We start from the raw sequence: 23537 nt of genomic DNA on the forward strand, positions 1-23537 counted from the left end.
TGTGCCTCGGCGACACAGAAGACGGCCGAGGGCGATTACCGCCAGGTGGTGCTGTAGATGAGACACGCCTTGGCGGAGAAGGAGAGGAACTGGGTTTCTTATTAGCCTTCTTGGAAACATGATGTTTAGATGAAGGAGGAACCAATGGTTGTGAAGTTTGGGTACGTAAAAAATCTTCACGAGTATGCTCTTTTTTCGAAGTCTTGGTGTCTGACTTTTGGGCTCGAGATTTAGCAGAACCCGATGAAGGGTGAGCCATAGAGTGGGCAGGCGAAAGTGGGGAGGTTGAACGGGCAATCTTTGCGCTGGCCGATCTGACGACCGTGGCACTAAAGGTAAGGTCACAAGTCTGCGTGCCTCCTTTGTTGGCCGAGGAGAGTCAAGGACAGTGCTGTATTTTCCTGTCCGAGGCACGGTGGGCTGTCGACTGGCGAATAATTTTCGAGCAGCAAAGGTCGACACCTTTTCCTTCACTCTGATTTCCTGAATGAGCTTTTCGTCTTTAAAAATGGGGCAATCTCGAGAGGAAGCAGCGTGGTCACCCATACAGTTGATGCAACGAGGGGATGGAGGTGGACAAGCACCCTCATGGGCATTCTTGCCACACGTAACACATTTGGCCAGATTGGAACAGGACTGGCTGGTGTGATTGAACCGCTGACACCGATAGCAAAGTGTAGGGTTTGGGATGTAAGGGCGAACGGAAATTATCTCATAGCCTGCTTTGATTTTCGATGGGAGTTGAACTTTGTCAAATGTCAAGAAGATAGTACGGGTTGGAATGACGTTCGTGTCAACCCTTTTCATGACTCTATGAACAGCCGTTACGCCCTGGTCAGACAGGTAGTGTTGAATTTCCTCGTTGGACAATCCGTCGAGGGAGCGTGTATAAACGACCCCACGTGATGAATTTAAAATACGGTGCGGTTCCACCCGGACAGGGAAGGTGTGTAGCAGTGAAGAACGCAGCAATTTTTGTGCCTGGAGGGCACTGACTGTTTCTAACAACAAGGTGCCATTTCATAATCTGGAACAAGACTTTACAGGACCTGCAATTGCATCGACACCTTTCTGAATAATGAAAGGGTTGACCGTGGAGAAGTCTTGACCTTCGTCAGACTGAGAAACAACAAGAAACTGTGGCAACGATGGAAGGACTATCTGTGGCTGAGACTAATTGAACTTACGCTTGTGAGCTGACATAGTAGAAGATGAGGAAACCATTGCGAAAGTATCCCCCATGATTACCGGCGTCTCCGATGGCGCGCTCCTTCCTTATGGGGGCCCTCTCTGAGGGCACTCCCGCCTTAGGTGATTGTGCACACCTCAGGTCACACCTCCCGACAAACGGACGGAGGGACCAATCGGCACTTTCGGAGAGTATCTGCTCGGGTAATCACCCCTCCCTGAGCCTGGCCGTTACCAGGGGGTACGTACGTGTCCTACCTGTCTACCCGGGGCGGGGAATTACGCGTTACCCCGTCAACGGCTACACATGGAAATGCATGGGTCGGCCTTCAGACACGCACAGGGAGGAAAAAAGAGAAAGGGAAAGGAAAGAAGAGAGGTCTCAAACGCCGCAGCGGAGAAAAGGGCAAAGAGAAGAGGTAAGGAAAGAGAAGGACAAAGGAAGGGCGAAGACTTGCAAGCGGAGAAAGCAAGGAATTTGTTACAGTTTCGAGTGTCCGTCTCCGGACGTAGGCACAAAACATACTCCCAGAGAGGGAGAAAGGGAAGGAAAGAGGCAGTGGTGGGGGGGGGGGGGGGGGGGGGGGAGGGGGGGCGAAGATGGGGGATGGGGAAGGATGCGGAAAGGGAAGGTATGCAGCCCGGAAAGGAAGGAAGGCCACATTAGCTCGGGGTCCCGTGCTCGCTACGCACGTATCCACAAAAGAGTTGTGGACCCCCTGGGGGGGGGGGGGGGGGGAATTCAGACATGTGGAGGATTCAGCATCCAGTGGTGATGTCATGGCAGTGCACAAACAACAGCAAGCGTGTCCCCCTCTTTGGAAACAGTGGGTCTCACAACAGCCCAGGTTGCAACAGACTTACCCGTCCTGCCTGGAGTGTTTTCAGAAGCATGCTACGGACAAATGTCCAATCCAGAGGGTGGATTGCACTAAATGCACAGGACGGGGTAATGTGACTGCAAGATCAAATGGCCGTTAATGTTGTGTGTTTCCCATCCACATGGGAAAGTTTCTCTGATAAACTGCTCATTTTGCTGCCAGTGGCTGGCAAGACAGTTAACTTTCAAGTCAATACAAGGGCCACCACCAGTCCCATCAATTTTCAAATATATTTACAATTACAGGCACTCGTAGTCACCTATCAGTTCGACAGTTGGTAAATTATAAAAAGCAACACATTCTGCTGAAAGGGTCAATTTACCACAGAATCCATTTACAAAAATTTAACCAGCGGCATAAGTTTCCCCAAGAGAAATTTCCTGATATCTTCCTGTTTACCAGATAAGTTTTTGTATTTTTCCTTGAAAAATTTTGAGACTGATTGATTGACATTAACTGAAAGGGTTTTATTAACTGAAAGGGTATAGTGTGGTCATCAGTCCTGCGATTAAAAAGCTACTCACAGTCGAAAGAGGGTCTGCTGAAAGTGGAAAGATCCAGTCAGGGGAGTCAAACTATAAAACAAGGAAGTTAAAACACAGACAGTAAAAGGTATAAAAGGTTAAACCAAATCTAAAAACTGGAATAAAAGAGTGGTCTTCCCACAGGGGAGCAGTCATGGGGTCCCAGACTGAGTAAACATGAAGAGAGACCTCAACCACAACCACCTTACCCCTGCTCCAAGAGTAAAGCAAAACCCTATATCAAGAAATAACCACAGAGGAAACTGAGGACCAGTTCAACCATCGGTGAATTGTCTGCTAATATTAAAATTAAAAAAGACTATACTTAGCACAAAGGGCCAAAAGAAGGGGACATCCCAACAATATGTGGGATAATGTCTGTTTGGCTCCGCAACCATATTGTGGGGGTGGTTCATTATGCAGGAGGAGACAATGGGTGAGCCTGGTATGACCAATACATAGAGGGCATAAAGCAGTGGACTCCTCCTGAGAGGAGTGGAAGGAAGAGCACCAAAGCTCCTTGATTATGTGGATTTTATTACTGAGAGCAGTAGCACACCAGATGTCATTCCACTTTTGGGCAAAGAGAGATTTTACATAGATGTACATATCAGCGCCTGGAGTCATGAACGGGAATGGAGGGTGAGTATCAGCTTCTCTAACTACACGGTCAGCCAGTTCATTCCCTGGGATACCCACATGGTTTGGGACCCAGAGAAACACAACTGAGCAGGCAGCATGGCCAAGGGAGGAGAGGTGGTCATGGATAGCAGATATCAAAGGAAGATGAGACTAGCAGGCTGCTAATTGCGTCAGTACACATTAAAACACTGTGGAGGGAGGTCTGAGTAACAAAATGGAGGGCCCTCGTAAAGGCTAGAAGCTCTGTTGTAAACACACTACATGATTCCGGCAATAAATGGTGTTCTAAGGCAGTACAAGACGTGAAAGTGTATCCCGCTTTATCTATTGTCTTAGAACCATCAGTATATGAGATGGTAGCACCCTGGAACTCTGCAAGGATGAAATGTATAAAACACCAGAAGACCATAGGGGCAAAGCAGACCACCCTGAATAGGTCGGTCCTAATCTGTGGTCTAGGCACCATCCAACAGGGGCTGTGAGAGGAAATACACAGGGAGCATTTCAGTGAGTGGTGATGGAGATCTAGACAGGGGGGAAGTCAGACGCATTCCAACCGGCACTCCCACATGTGGACGGTGATCATGAGGGAGAAGTCCCTCGCTTGCTAAGAGGACAGGGTAAACAGGATGGTCAGAGAATCTGCGAATGGTGATACCCTAAGAAACCAGGAGTTGGCTTCTCGTATTTGTAGAGGTAGAATCCCACCTTCTGTGAGGAGACTGTCAACAGAACTAGTGCGAAATGCACCAATAGCCAGATGCACCCCACAATGGTGAACAGGATCAAATATTTTCAGAGTGAAATGACCTGCTGAGTCATAAACCTGGCTTCCATAATATAGTCTGAACAAGACCAGAGAGCACAGAAAAGGTTTTCGAGTAGCAAGGTCTGCACCCCAAGATGTGCGGGCCAGGCGTCAGAAAGCATTAAGCTTCGCATGCAAGTAGTCTTCAGGAGGCAAATATGGGGCAGCCACATCAGCTTCTTATCAAAAATAATGCCCAAAAAACGGGACTGTGCTGCAACATCTAGGTGGTGGTCACCTAAATAAAGTTCTGGATCGAGGTGTACTATGGGTTGACGACAAAAATGCATAACCCACATTTTGGAGGGAGAAAACTGGATGGTTGGTTGGTTTGGGGGATTAAAGGGACCAGACTGCTATGGTCATCGGTCCCTTTTTCCAAAGACAAAGAACACCCACAGAGAATAAAAACAAGGAACAGAAGAGATCACAGACGATACAGAACAAGAGAAACTGAGACAAGGACAAGACAAAACGAACTAAAACCACACAGAGTGTGACGGTGGTTGGCCGACCATAGACATAAAAAAGGAAAGGCCAACCACTTAGAAACACATTAAAAAATCAGTGTAAAAGCATAGGCCAAAGGCCAGAATCAACACAAAACAATAAAATAAAACAGAAACACTCAGAGTAAATGATAAAATCCCCCTGCCCGAATAAAACGTAAAACTAAGTCAGCCATAGTGGAGTCGTCTGTTAAAAGGGCAGGGAGCGTAGCAGGCAGCGCAAATGTCTGCCGGACCACAGCTAAAAGGGGGCAGGCCAGCAAAATGTGGGCCACTGTCAAAGCTGCCCCACAGCGACATACAGGAGGGGCCTCCCGGCGCAGTAAATAACTGTGTGTCAGCCGGGAATGGCCAATGCGGAGCCGGCAAAGAACCACTGAATCCCTGCGAGTGGCTCGCAGGGATGACCGCCACACAGCCGTCGTCTCCTTGACAGCACGGAGTTTATTGCGCATTGTCAGTTCGCGCCATTCATCGTCCCATAGCGCCAAGATTTTGCGGCGGAAGACTGCCCGCAAATCAGTCTCTGGGAGGCCAACGTCCAGAGATGGCTTACTGGTGGCCTCTTTCGCCAGGCGGTCAACATGTTCGTTACCCGGGATACCGACATGACCGGGGGTCCACACAAAGACCACAGAGCGGCCGCAACAGGCGAGAGTATGCAGAGACTCGTGGATAGCCATCACCAGACGAGAACGAGGGAAACACTGGTCGAGAGCTCGTAAACCGCTCAGGGAATCGCTACAGATAACGAAGGACTCACCTGAGCAGGAGCGGATATACTCTAGGGCACGAAAGATGGCGACCAGTTCAGCAGTGTAAACGCTGCAGCCATCCGGCAAGGAACGTTGTTCGGAAAGGTCCCCTAGAGTGAGCGCATATCCGACACGACCAGCAACCATCGAACCGTCAGTGTAAACAACACCAGAGCCCTGATACGTGGCCAGGATGGAATAAAAGCGGCGGCGGAAGGCCTCTGGAGGGACTGAGTCCTTAGGGCCCTGTGCCAAGTCGAGCCGAAGGCTAGGGCGACGAACACACCATGGGGGTGTATGCAAAGTAGCCCGGAAAGGAGGTGGAACAGTGAAACCCTGGAGCCCAGAGAGAAGCTCTTTGACGCGGACCGCTATTGTACAACCAGACCGAGGCCGACGTTCTGGCATACGGACGACCGACCGCGGGAACAGGAGGCGATAGTGTGGATGCCCGGGCGAGCTTAGAACATGGGCAGCATAAGCGGCCAGCAAACGTTGGCGTCGGAACCGCAGTGGAGGTACACCTGCCTCCACCAGTACGCTGTCCACAGGGCTGGTGCGGAAAGCACCAGTGGCAAGGCGTATCCCGCTGTGGAGAATCGGGTCCAGCACCCGTAATGCAGATGGGGATGCTGAGCCATAAGCCAGGCTCCCATAATCCAGACGGGACTGGATTAACGCCTGGTAGAGCCGCAACAGTGTAGAGCGGTCGGCGCCCCAGCGGGTGTTGCTCAAGCATCTGAGAGCGTTGAGATGCCGCCAACACGCCTGTTTCAGCTGCCGGATATGAGGCAGCCAAGTCAACCGGGCATCGAAAACCACCCCCAAAAACCTGTGGGTCTCCACCACAGCAAGGAGTTCGTCGGCAAGATAAAGCCGCGGCTCTGGATGGACTGTTTGGCGCCGGCAGAAATGCATAACGCAGGTCTTGGCTGCCGAAAACTGAAACCCATGCGCTACAGCCCAAGACTGCGCCCTACGGATAGCGCCCTGTAGCTGACGTTCAACAGCTGCAATGCCGGGAGAGCTGTAATAAAGGCAGAAGTCGTCAGCATACAGGGAAGCGGAGACAGAGTTTCCCACGGCCGCAGCAAGACCGTTAATGGCTATTAAAAACAGACAGACACTTAAAACGGAACCCTGTGGCACACCGTTCTCCTGGACGTGGGAGGAACTATACAAGGCCGCGACTTGCACGCGGAAGGTACGACACGACAGAAAATTGCGGATAAAAATCGGCAGAGGACCCCGAAGACCCCATCCATGAAGCGTAGAAAGAATGTGATGACGCCACGTCGTATCGTACGCCTTCCGCATGTCAAAAAAGACAGCGACCAGGTGCTGACGGCGGGAAAAGGCAGTACGGATGGCCGACTCCAGGCTCACCAGATTGTCGGCGGCGGAGCGGCCTTTACGGAACCCACCCTGAGATGGAGCCAGAAGGCCCCGAGACTCCAGTACCCAATTCAAGCGCCGGCTCACCATCCGTTCAAGCAACTTACAAAGAACGTTGGTGAGGCTAATGGGACGGTAGCTGTCCACCTCCAGGGGGTTCTTTCCAGGTTTCAAAACGGGGATGACAATGCCTTCCCGCCATTGCGACGGAAACTCCCCCTCGACCCAAAGACGGTTGTAAAGATCGAGAAGGCGCCGCTGGCAGTCCACTGAAAGGTGTTTCAGCATCTGACAGCGGATGCCATCTGGCCCAGGAGCGGTATCAGGGCAAGCAGCGAGGGCACTGCGAAATTCCCACTCACTGAATGGAGCATTGTAAGATTCCAGGTGGTTGGTGCGAAACGAAAGGCTCCGACGTTCCATCCGCTCTTTAATGGAGCGGAAGGCCTGGGGGTAATTCGCAGAAGCGGAACTCATAGCAAAATGCTCTGCTAAGCGATTTGCAATGACGTCGGAGTCGGTACAAACTGCTCCATTCAGTGAGAGCGCAGGGACGCTGACAGGTGGCCGATAGCCGTAGACGCGTCGAATCTTGGCCCAGACCTGCGATGGAGTGACATGGAGGCCAATCGTGGACATATACCGCTCCCAGCACTCCTTCTTGCCTTGGCGGATGAGGAGGCGGGCCCGCGCACGCAGCCGTTTGAAGGCGGTAAGGTGGTCGAGGGAGGGATGTCGCTTGTGACGCTGGAGCGCCCGCCGGCGATCTTTAATCGCTTCAGCGATCTCAGGCGACCACCAAGGCACAGCCTTCCGCCGAGGGGACCCACAGGAATGGGGAATAGCAGATTCGGCGGCAGTAACGATGCCGGTGGTGACCGATTGAACCACCGCATCAATGTCATCGGTAGAGAGCGGCTCAAAAGCGGCAGTGGAGGAGAACAAGTCCCAGTCAGCCTTATTCATAGCCCATCTGCTAGGGCGCCCAGAAGAGTGGCGCTGTGGTAGTGACAAAATGATCGGAAAATGGTCACTACCACACAGGTCGTCATGCACACTCCATTGGACAGACGGTAAGAGGCTATGGCTACAGATTGAAAGGTCAATAGCGGAGTAGGTGCCATGCGCCACACTGAAGTGTGTGAAGGCACCATCATTTAACAGCGAGAGATCGAGCTGCGACAATAAATTCTCAACGATGGCGCCTCGACCTGTTGCCACTGACCCACCCCACAGAGGGTTATGAGCGTTGAAGTCGCCCAATAGCAAGAAAGGTGGCGGCAATTGGGCGACCAGTGCAGCCAGGACATGCTGCGAGACATCACCATCCGGTGGAATGTAAAGACTGCAGCCAGGACATGCTGCGAGACATCACCATCCGGTGGAATGTAAAGACTGCAGACGGTAACAGCCTGTGGCGTCCACACGCGTACAGCGACAGCCTCTAAAGGCGTCTGGAGAGGGACAGACTCGCTGTGCAGAGTGTGAAGGACATATATGCAGACGCCACCAGACACCCTTTCATAAGCTGCTCGGTTCTTATAATAACCCCGATAGCCACGGAGGGCGGGGGTTCGCATTGCTGGAAACCAAGTTTCCTGGAGAGCAATGCAGAAGAAAGGGTGAAGGCTGATAAGTTGGCGGAGCTCAGCGAGATGGTGGAAGAAACCGCTGCAGTTCCACTGGAGGATGGTATTGTCCATGGCTGAGAAAGGCGTGACGGGACGGGGAAGGCAGATTACGCCGCTGGGTCACCTGCTGCCTCCGATTGAGCACCCGTGCTAGTGTTATCCATGGCGTCTGAGGGACCGGCGAGTTCTAGGTCCTCAGCGGACGCCAGGATCTCCACCTCGTCCTCAGACGCAGAGCTGTAAGGTGGCGGTGGGGTGGCTGCCACCGCGAGTTCCTTGGGCTTAGAGCTCTTCTTCTTTGATTTCTCACGCTGCTCCTTAGGTTTAACTGGCTGGGAGGGCTTCACCGACTCAGTCTCCGGGACTGAGGAGGATCGTGAAGCCCGTCGACCAGCTGATTGCGGGCACTTACGCCACTGGCGGTCGTCAGCCTTCCCACTGGTGGAAACCTGGGAAGGGAGGGACCCGAGGGACCCCTTGCGAGCGTGAGAAGCCGAAGAAGTTGGACACTTCTCCGGCTTAGAAGCAGGGACGGACGTCCCTGATGGGGGGGATGGTGTTGCCCCTGAGGTAGGTGGCGCAGGAGCAACCCGGTGGGTAGAGCCCCCCACTGGCAAGGGGGCAGGAGGAGTCTTACTGGTTATCGAGCTGGCTGGAAGTCGTGAAACTGATGGGGCGAGCACAGGTGTTGTAGCGGCGGCGTAGGATGACGTCATTCGCACGGGATGTAATCGGTCGTATTTCCGCTTGGCCTCAGTATAAGTCAGTCGGTCCAGGGTCTTATATTCCATGATTTTGCGTTCTTTCTGGAAGATTCTGCAGTCTGGCGAGCAAGGTGAATGGTGCTCCCCGCAGTTGACACAGATGGGAGGCGTGGCACATGGAGTATCGGGATGAGACGGGCGTCCGCAATCTCGACATGTGAGGCTGGAAGTGCAGCGGGAAGACATATGGCCAAACTTCCAGCACTTGAAGCACCGCATCGGGGGAGGAATATAGGGCCTGACGTCACATCGGTAGACCATCACCTTGACCTTTTCCGGTAACGTATCACCCTCGAAGGCCAAGATGAAGGCACCGGTAGCTATCTGATTTTCCTTCGGACCCCGATGAACGCGCCGGACGAAATGTACACCTCTGCGCTCTAAGTTGCCGCGCAGCTCGTCATCAGACTGCAAAAGAAGGTCCTTATGGTAAATAACTCCCTGGACCATATTTAAACTCTTATGCGGTGTGATCGTAACAGCAACATCCCCCAACTTGTCACAAGCAAGTAACCGTCGTGACTGGGCAGAGGATGCCGTTTGGATCAGGACCGATCCAGAGCGCATTTTTGACAAGCCCTCCACCTCCCCAAACTTGTCCTCTAAATGCTCGACGAAGAACTGAGGCTTCGTTGAGAGAAAAGACTCCCCATCAGCTCTCGTACAAACTAAGAATCGGGGCGAATAAGTGCTACTGCCATCCTGAGATTTACGTTCCTCCCACGGCGTGGCCAGAGAGGGGAACGTTTTCGGATTGTACTTTTCAGCATTAAATTGAGCCCGAGAACGCTTAGAGACTGCTGGCGGCTGGCCGCCAGCGAGAGATGATGTACCACGCTTCATTGCGGGTCATCCGCCCTGATGCCACCTACTCCGACCAAGGGCCCTCCCCACGGGCGCCACCCAGCCGCAGCAATAACCACCTGGCAGGACGGCCATTGCCGGGAGTCCTGATGCCCCAAGGAGATGGGCATCTACTCCTTGGCATACGTGGGGAGTTAACGGCGCAGGCATCAGTAGAGCGATCCCTGTGTTGTCAGGGGGCTACAACGAAGAGGGTACATGGCGGCCCCACCACAACGGACTGGCTACTGTGCTGGATCTTAGGTGCAAAAATGGCCAAGGTCGTCGTCGCAGTTAAAAGAAACACTGCAGAGTGCAGCGTGGTAATCGCCCAAGAGATCGAAAACGAGCGGGACACCATTGCAACGACGAGAAATCCGGCTAAAGGTCTAATTGCACGACGGAAACAGTGCACCATGTAAGGCGCCCTTCCCCAATTGGCTCGCTCTTCGGATAAATTTTGAAAGATGGAGGTCAAACCCGAGAGGGGACCATCACATAAGGCCGAAACGTTGGAGACTCCTTTTAGTCGCCTCTTACGACAGGCAGGAATACCGCGGGCCTATTCTAACCCCCGAACCCGCAGGGGGTGGAGAAAACTGGAAGCCGTAGGAGACAGCCCATGTAGAGGTCCGTTAGATGGCACCTTAGAGCCGGCATTCAACAGACGCTACAGAGTGGGAGCTGCATCAGATGCAAAAATCGTCGAATACAATGCCGGGGTAACCTGAAGGCCAACAGAGGTAACAAGCCTATTGATGACTACAAGGAAGAATGTGACACTCAATACACACCCCTGTGGGATACCATTCTCCTGAATCTGAGGGGTGCTCAGTGAAGTGCCAACTCAAAAACCCAGAAGAGCTGGTGAGATAAAAAATTGGAGATCATCCTTCCGGAAGACACACTGATCAGGGCAAAAGGTCCTGAAGTTCGAGTACCCAACATAATCAGAAGCTAACCATCCTCTCAAGCAGTTTACGAAGTACATTCGTCAGACTAACTGGGTGGTAGCTGTCGAGAGACATTGGGTTCTTCCCAGGCTTAAGGATGGGGATAACAGTACTATCTCGTCATTGTGAGGGGAAGGCACCCATGAGCCAAATGCAGTTGAAGACCCTGTGTAGGTATTGCCTCTGCGTAATGTCCAAGTGTTGGAACTGTTGCATCATCTGGTTGTGGATGGAATCCAGGCCTAAGGCTGTCACCTGAAGAGGTAAGGGCCTGCAAGAATTCCCATTCAGTGAAGGGTTCATTATAGGGTTCAACTTGGTGAGGGTTGAAACAGAGGGTGGTTGGTTCAACTCTGTGTTTCTGCCAGAGAAAGGTAGCAGGATAGGAAGAGGACACAGGTGCTGTCGCAAAGTGTGCCGTGAAGTGTTCTGCAAGAAACAATAGATCAATAGACAGAATACCTTGGAGGATAAGCCCCTGGACAGTTGACTGTCGCTGGTGGCCCAGAAGGCTACAGAGCACGGATCAAACCTGCGACAAAGAGCCATATGTCCCCAGGGAGGAACATAGCACACCCAGTATTCCTTTTTACTCTGCATAATAAGGTAACAAGCCTTAGCACAAAGACACTTAAAAGCGAGGAGGTTGGTCTGTGAAGGGTGTTGTTTAAATTGCTGCAGCGCCCATTGGGAGTCCTGGATAGCGACTGCTACGTTCTTGGTCCACCACGGTTTTGGTCAACCTGTGGATAAGTGGACAACAGTCCAGCAGCGTGAAGAATAGTGGCAGAGATTCCCTGCACGACTGCATCAATGCAATTCGACAGAGAGGTGTTGAAGCGCATATATATAGGCCAACTGGCACTGCGGAATGCTCAACATGGAGGCCTGTCTGCCTGGCGGCTGCAGGGGAATGACAGAATCACAGGAAAGTGATCACTGTCTCAAAGACCATCATGGGGTGACCAATGTCTGTAGTAAGTTGGTCAACTGGAAGACCCCTACCCAATGAAGTGACACTCTTCCACAGTGGGTGGTGTCCACTGAAGTCCCCAAGGACAAGAACAAGGGGGCAGGAGTTGCTGTATTAAGGTAGACAGTTCAACATAAGGAAGAGACCTACCTGGAGGGCAGTACACATTACAAATGGTGATTGCCAGAGTCCTCTGCACTCTACCCGCTATTGTTTCCAGATTGGTATGAAGGCGGATCCAGTCACAAATGACATCAGTGCAAAATAAAGTGCAGACCCCTCCAAACACTATCCCGGGGCCGGCACAGTTCCGACACAATGCCCGATACTATAAAACATTGGAGAGAGGTCATCACAAAAGTGTGTTTCTTGAAGAGCAAGACACAATGAAGAGTAGGAGGAAACAAGGTATCGTATTTCCAGGAGGTGACAATAATATCCATTTCAATTCCACTGGATTATCGTGTGGTGAGAGTCCAGATGAGACATAAAGAAGCTGAGGGGAGGTCACATCACTTGGTCGGTGGTCGTCGCCAATGAGGGTGGGGTGACCTCCATAAAAGCTGGGTCTGATTCAAGATGGGGTAGAGGGGGCGAAGCTCCCTGGGAAGCCTCATCCTTTGACTTGCACTGCTTCTTCTTCTTCTCCCTTGGAGAGAGAGGAGGCATTATCAGTAAGGGAACAGGTTGCAGTGAACTTGGGATCAGACAGAGAGCGAGTGCTTTGGGGTCCTTGGAGTGCGAGAAGAGGACTTCTCCCCTGGCTGAGGAGGAGGAGGAGGAGGAGGAGGACGAGGAGTGGTTCCTGGAGAGAAAGGAACAGGAGCCACCAAGGATGAGGAAAGGGATGGGGGGCAGGATAGGGGTGACGAGGGGAAGACATAACTAAAGCAAAGGTAGAGAGAAGATTTACAGGGTAAAGTCTGTGAAATTCCTTCTGAGCCTCAAAGTAGCTGAGACACTATTTCCTGAATTCTTTTTTCTTTCATGTACACTGGGCACTCCGGTGAGTTGGGAGAATGGAGACCAGAGCACTTTACATTGTTAGGCTTCACTGCTTTTCATGAGTGCTTCAAACTTGGGCACTTTGTTGTGAATACTTCAGCAGTTTACCATTAGGATTTTAAAACTCTCACGTGTGGGAGGAATTTCTTTCCACCTTACACTGATATTTCTGGGTTTCCTACAGCTACCGTTATCTGGATTGGATGGAGAGTTGCCTAATCTAAAAACCCATTGTATGTACCCCACACACAGTCAGCTACCCGAGTAGCAGCCTCTGATGCGTAGTGCACACCTGACTCATTTAGGGAATCCCACAGTTCTCTACCCTTTGGCAAAGTACAGGAAGTCACTGCCCAGCTCGTCACTGAACCTTCAAAGTCTCTGAATGATAAGTTCTAGGGACAATGCCACAAATTGTGAGCTAAGTTGAAACTCCATGTGTAAGGCTATTCTTCTCAACCTTCTCTGCCAGACACTGGAATGACCCAAGAATAACATCAGAGCCCATACGACAGCCATCATTTGTTCCAACATGTGCCACAGTCTGCAGCTGGTTGCACCTTGTTACCTCAATGGCTGCTGGAATAGCTTCTTCAAAATGTTGAATTAGGCCCCTAGGCATACACACAGAGTGCCTTTTCTACCCCTTGCTGCCATTTTCCTAAGGGGTATCATCATTTGCCGTACATTCAAACTGCCGACAATTAATAGACCGCTACCCTTTAGCCTTTGCCTCCTCCTGCCACCGGACAAAACAGGTTTCCCCAAATAGGTGACATGAGTCCCACTGGCTCAGTTTCATTTTCAGTGCAAGACAGCACCTTAAACTTGTTGGTTAAGGGGATCATCACAACACCCAGAGTCCACCCTTGTCTCCAATCACCCTGTACAGGACGCATAGATCTCCCACTGACACGCCCACAGTCAACCAACTCGTCCTGTGTTTGAGAAAAGCATTGACAGTGGTGCTGCATTTTGGCTGGTGCAATTTATTATAAGGCAGTGAACAAATAACTTTAAATTAAGCCAGCTTCTTATATGCTGAGCTAAAAAGCTGCTAATTCTCTACAAGAACTTAAGCAGCTACATCGCAACGAGATTACTAGTTTCCTAAAACATTTTGAGGTTAATTATAGTTGTTAGCAAATTCAGTTAGAAAATCTGTTGCAGTAACTAAATCTCGGACGCCGACTTGGTACAAATTGCTCTTAGATTATGTAAAGGACAATGGTAGCTTCTGAAAATATACAATGAAGTTCATGGGTGATATATTCTCTGTCAAAACTGTGAGCCACAAAAAACTGATTTGCTACAAAATAAATTACGTATCCAAAACACATGTACTGATAATTTAAGAAAATATAGCTGAATTGTGCAATTAAATTAGAGAATAATTATTTGAACAAGGATAGGCCACCTGTTCTCAAAAATTTTAAAATAGCACAATAAGTTTAAGCCTGCAACTGACGATAATAGTACAAGTTTATCGCAGCACTCGTGAATGTTCGAAAATTCAAAATATATCACAATACAAACAGGTATTGATACAATCAATGAAAGATTTCACAGAAACAATGCAAAAAGTAAAATACGCAAATCTCCAACTTCAAATCGGCACACGATCTTGAACGTGGGATGCGGTCTCACACAAAGGAAAATTCCCAGGTTCAGGTTTTACATATCAACAAATGTGCATATTGCACAAATTTTTCACTTTGCTTATTCTTTGCACACTTCTAGACTGGCATGCTGGTATGCTGAAGGTGAACACTGCAGCGCGAGTTTATCTCCATCAAAATTGCTAAAACGTGCAGCACTAACAAAGCACATCTTCTGCCTGTTGCTGCTAACAATGCACCCACCATTACAACCACCATACTCTGGAGCTTGCCAAATACTCAAATGTGGGGAATATACACTGCAAATAATGTGCAATAGCAAGCCACTGATGGTATCACTGGATCGGATCAAACCGTCATATTTGCTTACATCAGTTGCCCCCACGCAACGACAAGAAACCTGAGATTCCACATTGACGAACTCAAACCAACCCTATAGTCGGACAAGTCACTCGACCCCAGCGTTGCCCTCACCTCAGCAAACAACCCCCCAGAAGGCACCAGATACATCACCAGTTTACACAAGAGCGTTAAAAACGCTCTCACATTCTGGGGGCTACACACTACCGCAGGGCAGCTGTGTGGAAAGTGTTGGCATTGGATAATGTTCTTTGGTCTACCAACCTTCATTTGCTGATGTCATATTTTATATTTGTTTTTTAGTACCTTAAAGTTCCTTGTCAACTTTCCGTTGTTAAGGAGGGTTTTCATAGTCAGTTTATTTGATTATGTGTGTATTATTGAATTATTACCACTTGTATTATGGAAGAATTGGATAAAGTAAAGAAATGCGATCTGAAACATCAAAATAAGAACACGTGGTTCTTCACAAACAAGTTATAAGAAACTAATACCAAATCAGCAGAAAGTTTCATCAGAATTGGCAGAAAATGACACTGAAATATGCAAAAAATTACACCAAAACTGACCATGGAATTAAAAGTATTTTTTCCTGTCCTTAATAACATCACAGCAATAAAGAGAAAATTACTGCACAGTGACGACAAACATTTACAAACACTCATCCAGGGAACAGATAGAAATAGAGCAATTGCCTATATGAGCTGTTTTCCTCCAACCACAATTTCTGGCACTTTTTGGGAGACCTATAAAATTATGAACGAAAAGTTAAGATGCTACAGAAATTTAAAATGTACAAGCAAAATACAAGACCAAGCAGTAACCAAATAATACATACACCTAGTCCAGAACCAAGGCTGGTAAATCTAGTACTCCAAGAAGGCCATCTCTAGATGACTCATTAAACAATTTGCATGCAAAGCATCGTCCTGGTTTCCATTGCTGTACCTTTATAAGTATGCCACTCAAAGGTGAAACAAATGTCACATGAAAATCATTTACGCCAGTCCTTAAGAATGCCCTTGGACTTCTCAGGCAGTAAGCACTGGGGAGGAAATGCACAGCATCAGCCAAATGGTGTACAAAAGAGATTTGTTGATGGCAGTGAAGAGCAAAATTTCTGGAGAAATTGGATCACATGTTCTTGTAGGTAAGTATATTATTAGTTTCCTTGATAAAAGATTAAGTCTATGTGCACTAAAATAACTGACTTAACATAAAAATTACAGATTTGCTGCCCCTTAATGCAAATTATATGCATAATGTACTGTTGCAGAATGTCTCTCTCTCTCACACACACACACACACACACACACACACACACACACACACACAGAAGTGGTTCTAGCATTTCGATGACATACATACCACATATGTGAGAATTCTTCCAATCCTTCTAGGGCATGTTCAGGATTTGTGAAGACTGTATTAGAAAGTGTTAGTTTCCCTCGGCTGCTTGCACAAATACCAGGCTGTCGTGGTGTTCCTCTTTTGGCTGGAAACCAAGTAGAGATGGTACCAATTGGGTGTAATGTTAAGCTATCATCTGGCACATTGCTTTGTGATGTCGCCTCCCTACAACCACTGCACTGCCATGTTTCCAATACATTATGAATATTGTCAACTTCCTTCCTTTGTAAAATACTCAGTGAGCGTATCTGCTGCCTGAAAACGAAAATTAAACATAAAAATAAGTAAAGTTATAAAATTAAATGGAAACATACAATTACAAATCTTCAAAATTTTCAAATTTTGCACTCAAATAGTATCAGTCAAGTCGTTAATTTGGATGCCGAGGTTTTGTGTCATCATGTAGGGGGGGGGGGGGGGGGGGGGGTCTGGTACATACGAGTCAAGAATTATACAACAGGACTAAAAATACAGATAGAGATGACATTTTATATTACCTCTCCTTTTGTCTCAACATCTCTCTCCGTTCTTTATAAACTTTTTCCTCTGTCCCTAGATAACAAGAAGAAATAGATACCTGCATAACTATCTCTCCTGCAATTATTTTTGTTTACATGTTTGTACGGCCATCTTCCAAAGCAGCTGTTAAAAACAATTCATTAAAAAATGATTTTATACCACACATATTTTGCCTTTATTACAACACATCTTCTGTGGCCATTCTGTAAATATGGATATGTATGTTTGTACATTTTGGTTGTTATAGATTAAAACAGTGTTTCTTGTTGTGCAATTTACTTACAGTGTTTCTGCCTCTTGTTCACATATTCTGCCGACTAACATTTTTTCCTTATTTGTTAGTGGATGTTATTGTCAAAACAAACCACTTTATTTATTTATTTTTTTTTTTTTGCATGTGCTCACACTGTAATACTGTGCTTAGTGAGTTGAAGTGCAAATAATGCCAATGCAGTGAAAGGGAAATTGCAAAACGGCAGAAAACTGTCAAGTGTATATGTACAACCTCTGCTAATAAATAAGGAAAAGACACTGATTTGCAGACAGAGAAGCCAATAATAATTGATTTTTGTTTATTTTTATTTTATTTATTTACCACTAAGTCACATTCATGATATGGGATACACTGGGTTGGCCTGGATTGGCGGGGTTAAAGGGACCAAACTATGAGGTCATTAAGACCCTCCATCCTATTTGCGTTAAGTTGGGAAGAGTCCTCACAAACAAGAATACAGAACACTAATCCTGAAGCACCCAGCTGTAACAAGAGACAGAAGCGAGTAAAAGTGAGAGAGGGGTAAGAGGGTGAAGGTTGGTGAGTTGCTGCATACAGAAAGCAGGGGGAGGACCCCAGGACATGTTATGCGGTAGGAGACACACCTTTTGCACTTCTGCATCCAACTGGTGTTCCCTCACCCTCCATTACCACAAGAAAATCTAGCAACACAGAAAAGTTGATAAAATCTCAGGAAAGAGAACATCACTGATGAGACAGTAACCAATGACAGTCGTAAAACAATAAGAAGAATTATAAAGGTGAGAATGATAGGGGCCAGACTGGACCATCGAGCAAGGGCAGCCACGGGCTCCCTGGGTCGGAGCAGGTGACGGGGCACCTCTCCAATCCCTCAAGTGGCTGACAAGGCCAGTTGCCCTACCTCACAAAAAGAAGTAAAAAACACATTCATTGGTAAATGTAAAACTAGATCAGCCACTCTGTCGTCATCCACCAGCACCAGAGGCAGCATGCCTGCAGGTTTAAGGTTTCAGCATAAGGTGGTCAACTTAGTGCAGTCTAGTAGATGTGGACCACTGTCAGACAGGCATCACACTGACAGTGAGGTGGATCCCCACACTGTAGGATCCGGCCATGGGTCAGCCAAGTGTGGCCAGTGCAAAGCTGAAGAGAAAAGGAGATTCCCTGCGAGAAGCATGACGGGAAGACTGCTATTTCAAACAAAATTCTGAGACAAGTTAATATATGCAATTATTAAACCACTTCCATAAGAAATATAACAAGACCGACTTAAACAATTATTGTTCAGTTTCCTTACTGACATCTTTTCCCAAAAAAAATCGAAAAAGTATTGTACTCAAGAGTAGTCACACACTTAAGTGGAAACAACTTACTTAGCACATCACAGTTTGGATTCCAAGAAGGGTTGCTTGACTGAGACTGCTATTTATACATTCATCACCAAATAGTACAAGTCTTAATTAACAATATATCATCATTTTGTATTTTTTGTGATTTTCCCAAGGTATTTGATTGTGTTGATCACAATACTCTCTTTAAAAAACTCAAGTTTAATGAAACTGATGGCTTCACACACACCTTGTTTGAACTCGCTACATTCAGTTCTGTACAACAAATAGTCAGGTACCTCTTCAAGGAGTTATGCACTTTAATTGTGTTGTCACAATACATATATTTGCTAATAAAATTCATTATAAATAATCCATCACAATTTGAGAAGACCAGTGATGCACATACCTAAAACACATGAGGAGCAAATGACCTTTATTACCTGTTGTTATAGCTGCCCGTGGCTCAGAAAGGAATTCGATATACAGCAACAAAAATTTTCGATCATTTGCCCAATAACATAAAATGTCTGACAGGTAGCAAACCAAGTTTTAAATCTGATTTAAAATAATTTCTCCTGGACAACTCCTCCTAATCCATTGATGAATTGCAATTACAAAGTGGTAGCCAGTAAAAAAATGTGTTGGGGGAAAAATATATCTAAAAACAAAGATGATGTAACTTACCAAACGAAAGCGTTGGCATGTTGATAGACACACATACAGTAGTAGTAGAGGGGTTTTGTGGGCGCACGACAGCAAGGTCTTCAGCGCCCGTTCAGTATCATAGTGAGACGGGTGTCAAGGAAAGAAAAAGCACAGAATATTTACATAAAACGGAACATAAAACACGGGAAACAATCATCGGAAAAGATGTGCTCACCCACACCGAAGCGTGGGATGAAGCAGGGCGTCAGCAGTAAAACATGGACAACACAGGAAGAAAACGAGAGAGGGGGCTAAAACAATGTAGCAGATGGAAGTGGCTGGCTGACCGCAAGGAAAAAAAGGGAGGAGTCAGCCACTCTGCAATACACTAAAACCTCCAGCCTAAAAGTTTAGGCCAGAGTCCAGACACATCACAAAACTTAAAAACCCTAGACACACACGTCTCATCATTAGCTAAAACACAGGGCAGATCACCATCAACTTGTGCTTCTGCCCTTGCATCACGGTATAAAATGCAGTCAGTTAAAATGTGGCGGACAGAGATGTGCACACCACAAGCATCACAAAACGGAGGATCCTCCCGCCGTAATAAATAGCTATGCGTCAGAGGACAGTGCCCGATCCGAAGACGTGTGAGGGCCACCTCTTCCCGCCCGAGCAACCGACAGGAGGAACGCCAGGGCCAAGTGGTTGACTTGACCGACCGCAGTTTATTGGCCGTCACCGCCAGCCATTCGTCCTCCCACAACTCCATGCACTTCCTGTGGAGTGCAGCGATGACTGACTGCAAGGGGATAGGACACTGGACCACATCCTGCTCTCTGCAGGCCTCCTTGGCAGCCCGATCAGCCTGTTCATTGCCCCATATGCCGACATGACCAGGCACCCAGCAGAAGGATACCTCTTTACCCCGCTGTTGGAGCAAGTACAGTTGGCTATGTATCAGCTGGACCATCTCTTCAGTCGGGTACAGGTTCTGCAGCGATTGTAAGGCACTAAGGGAATCGGAGCAGAGAAGAAATCGATCGCCCCGAACACGATGCATCTGCTCCAGTGCCGTCAGGATCGCGTGGAGCTCCGCTGCGAAAACGGTATATTCAGCAGGGAGGCGAATCCGGGTAACATGGTCAGGGAACACCACAGAACAGCCAAGGAAATTCTCCTGTTTGGAGCCATCAGTGTAAACGACAGTGAAACCGTGATGCACATCTAAAACGTTAAAAAAAAGTGACTGGAATGTAAAATCTGGCGTGCCATCCTTCTTAAAACGAGTCAAATCTAAAATAAGTTTGGGTCTCCGGAGGAGCCAAGGTGGAGATCTGCTCCAACCGCGACGTAAAACACGAAGACCAGCCATAGACATTGCAGCGAGGCAATCCTGTGCGCGAATCCCATAGGGCTGCGTCGCACATTGACGGTTATGAAATAACCGTGCCAGAGGAGGCTGAGCAACGGTATGGTATGCAGGTGTGTATGGTGTGGACAAAGTTTTATACGCCTGGCGTGCCGTAAGTAGCCGTCGGCGCATATGAAGTGGCGGTTCACCAGCCTCTGCACAGAGGCTTGGTATGGGGCTAGTTCGGAATGCCCCAGTGGCCAACCGCAGCCCTTCATGGTGGACAACGTCCAAAATCTTTAAGTACGAAGGCCTCGCAGACCCATACACCGTGCACCCATAATCGAGCCGAGATCGCACAAACGCCCTGTAAAACTGGAGCAGACAAGTCCTGTCAGCTCCCCATGTACTGTGGCTAAGACATTTTAAAATGCTTAAAGCCTGAAGCGACCGCCGTTTCAGGTCTTTAAGATGAGGTAACCACGTGAGCCTCGAGTCAAAAATGAGCCCCAGAAATCTTACCGTGTCTTTAAAAGAAAGAATAGTGTCCCTCAAGCGCAACTCAGGAAAGGTGAAAATCGAACGAGAACGGTTAAAAAGAACACATACAGACTTCTCGGTGGAAAACTTAAATCCACTCTTCAGCGCCCAGTCATCCAAACACCTAATCGTAAGTTGCAACTGACGAGTTGTCGTTGCAAGGCTTGAAGAAGAGCAGAACAAAGAGAAATCATCCACAAACAAAGAACGCTGGACAGGACTTTTCACCATGGACGTAATGCGATTAATAGTGATGGCAAACAGAGTCACACTTAAAACGCTACCCTGAGGGACACCATTCTCCTGCTCAAAGCGATCAGACAGGACGTCACCAATTCGGTATCTAAAATATCGTGGCGAGAGGAAAGACTGAATAAAAAGAGGAAGACAACCACAAAAACCCCATTCGTGAAGCTGCTCCAGGATGAGACGCCGCCAAGTGGTATCGTAGGCCTTCTCGATGTCGAAAAATACACCTATAAGGTGATGACGGCGTAGGAAAGCTTGTTGGATAGCCGCCTCCAGGAGGGCAAGGTTATCGAAGGTGGAACGAAACCTTCTGAACCCACACTGATAGCGACTAAGTAGTTGCCCGGATTCTAACATCCAGACAAGGCGGCGGTTGACCATCCGCTCCAAGGTCTTCCCTACGCAACTAGTGAGGGCAATACTACGGTAGCTACTTGGGCTCGAGCGGTCTTTCCCAGGTTTTAAAAAAGGGATTAAAACTGCCTCACGCCACGCATCAGGAAAGTGACCCGACGCCCAAATGGCATTAAAAAGTGCGAGGAGGATTTCTTTGTTGCGCATTGTGAGGTGCCATAGCATACTGTAATGGATCCTGTCGTGACCAGGGGAAGTGTCACGAGCTCCAGACAATGCAGAATCCAGCTCCCACATAGAAAAAGGGCAGTTGTAACCTTCATGAGAGGTGGGCTGGAAGTTCAGACTACACCTCTCAGCAACCGCTCTATGGCGCTGGAAACCTGGATCCTGACTGGTTGTTGCAGTACCTGTGGCAAAATACGCTGCCATAGTCTGGGCAATGTCTCGCGGATCTGTGTGGAGAGTGCCGTTATTCATTACAGCAGCTATGGGGCACCTCCCTCCTCTGCCAGAAATTCTCCTAATGGTCTCCCACACAATGGAACTTTTGGTGGAACGATTAATGGTGTTCAGGAACTTTTGCCACGACCTCTTCTTGCTCTCACAAATAATGCGGCGACATCTCGCCCTCGCCACCCGAAAGGCTGCAAGATTCTCAGCAGTCGGCCGACACTTGAACCGCCGCAGAGCCGCACGCCTGGTCCTGTTTGCAGAGCGGCATTCGTCACTCCACCAAGGCACAGGTGGCCGTTTCCGGTGGCCTGTGGACTGTGGAATGGATGCCGCAGCGGCATGGCGGACCGTTTTGGTAATATGATCCACCCACACCTCAACATTCGCACAGTGTTCGAATTGGGCCAACTGGCTATAAAGTGTCCAGTCAGCTCCACTGAGTACCCATCGTGGTGGTCTCCTTTGGGGGCCCACGCCATCTGGCAGGTGAATCCAGATTGGGAAATGATCACTGCCGTGCAAGTCAGCGACCACTTCCCAGTGAGTACTAGCGGCAAGAGCTGGAGAGCAAAGCGAGAGATCAATGGCAGCGAACGACCCAGTCGCCGTGCAGAAATGAGTACTCTGTCCTCCATTGAGCAAGTAGGCACAGGATGACAGGAGAAGCCTCTCAATTGCTCTACCCCTGGGACAGGTAAGTGCAGAGCCCCAAAGCACATTGTGGGCATTAAAATCACCACAAATAATGAATGGCTGGGGGAGCTGTGTAAGAAGGTCGGTGAGGGCCGCTTCATCAAGAGCATCATGTGGGGGCAAGTAAAGTGAACATACAGTCAATGGATGACGCACGTGCACGGACACAGCGACAGCCTGTAGAGTCGTCGTAAGTGAGAGAGGCGAGGAATGGTAGTCCGTCCTGACGAAAATACCTACGCCTCCTCTAGCTCTCTCTCCATGCAGGTCGTCCTTTTTGTGGAGTGTATAGCCTCGTATCTCAGGGGAGTATGATGGATGGAAATACGTCTCCTGGAGACAGAGACACAATGGTCGACCCTGAGAAAGTAGACGAAGTTCCTCCACATGCGTCCTGAACCCTTGCAAGTTCCAGTGGAGTATGGGAGCCATCTATGTTGGGGATAGCACCTTCATCCTGTCTCTCCGACGGGGTGGGGAGACCGCAGCAGGTGGAGGGGCAGGCGTGGGACGAGATGATTGCCCCACACATACATCGTACTCCATCAACTCTGGGGAAGAGTCAGATGAAGCCTCGCGTAAAACAACATCCGCATGGTCAGATGGTTTACCACGGGATTTGACCCGCTGTTGCTGCTGCACAGTAGCTTTCTGTGGCTTGGTGGACTTTGGGGGAGCAGATGTGGGAGTGGTAATTGGCGCACTGGGCTTGGGGACAACCTCAGCTGTTGGAGGCGCGAGGGGCTGGACCAAGTCCGCCACTGTACTTTTGTCTGCCGTTCGAGTAGGGGCTACTGGCTCTGGAACACTGGCTGCGTTGCAAGTGCACTGACAGCTACAGGTGTTAGTGCCAACACTCACCACCTCAGTCTGCGTT

The 23537-nt window shown here is 48.7% G+C and overlaps 1 protein-coding gene across 2 annotated transcripts in view; it reads right to left on the reverse strand.

Moving 5' to 3' along the window:
• The window catches only part of LOC124615655 (tRNA (adenine(37)-N6)-methyltransferase), a 106486-nt gene that overhangs the window by 74469 nt on the left and 8480 nt on the right, over positions 1 to 23537 (reverse strand). For both annotated transcript variants that reach the window (XM_047143671.1, XM_047143670.1), the window contains exon 2: positions 16219 to 16515. In XM_047143671.1, coding sequence (XP_046999627.1) covers positions 16219 to 16515 — 297 coding nt within the window. The remainder of the gene's footprint in view (positions 1 to 16218; positions 16516 to 23537) is intronic.

Source organism: Schistocerca americana, chromosome 5, assembly GCF_021461395.2.
Source record: "Schistocerca americana isolate TAMUIC-IGC-003095 chromosome 5, iqSchAmer2.1, whole genome shotgun sequence".
NCBI lineage: Eukaryota > Metazoa > Arthropoda > Insecta > Orthoptera > Acrididae > Schistocerca > Schistocerca americana.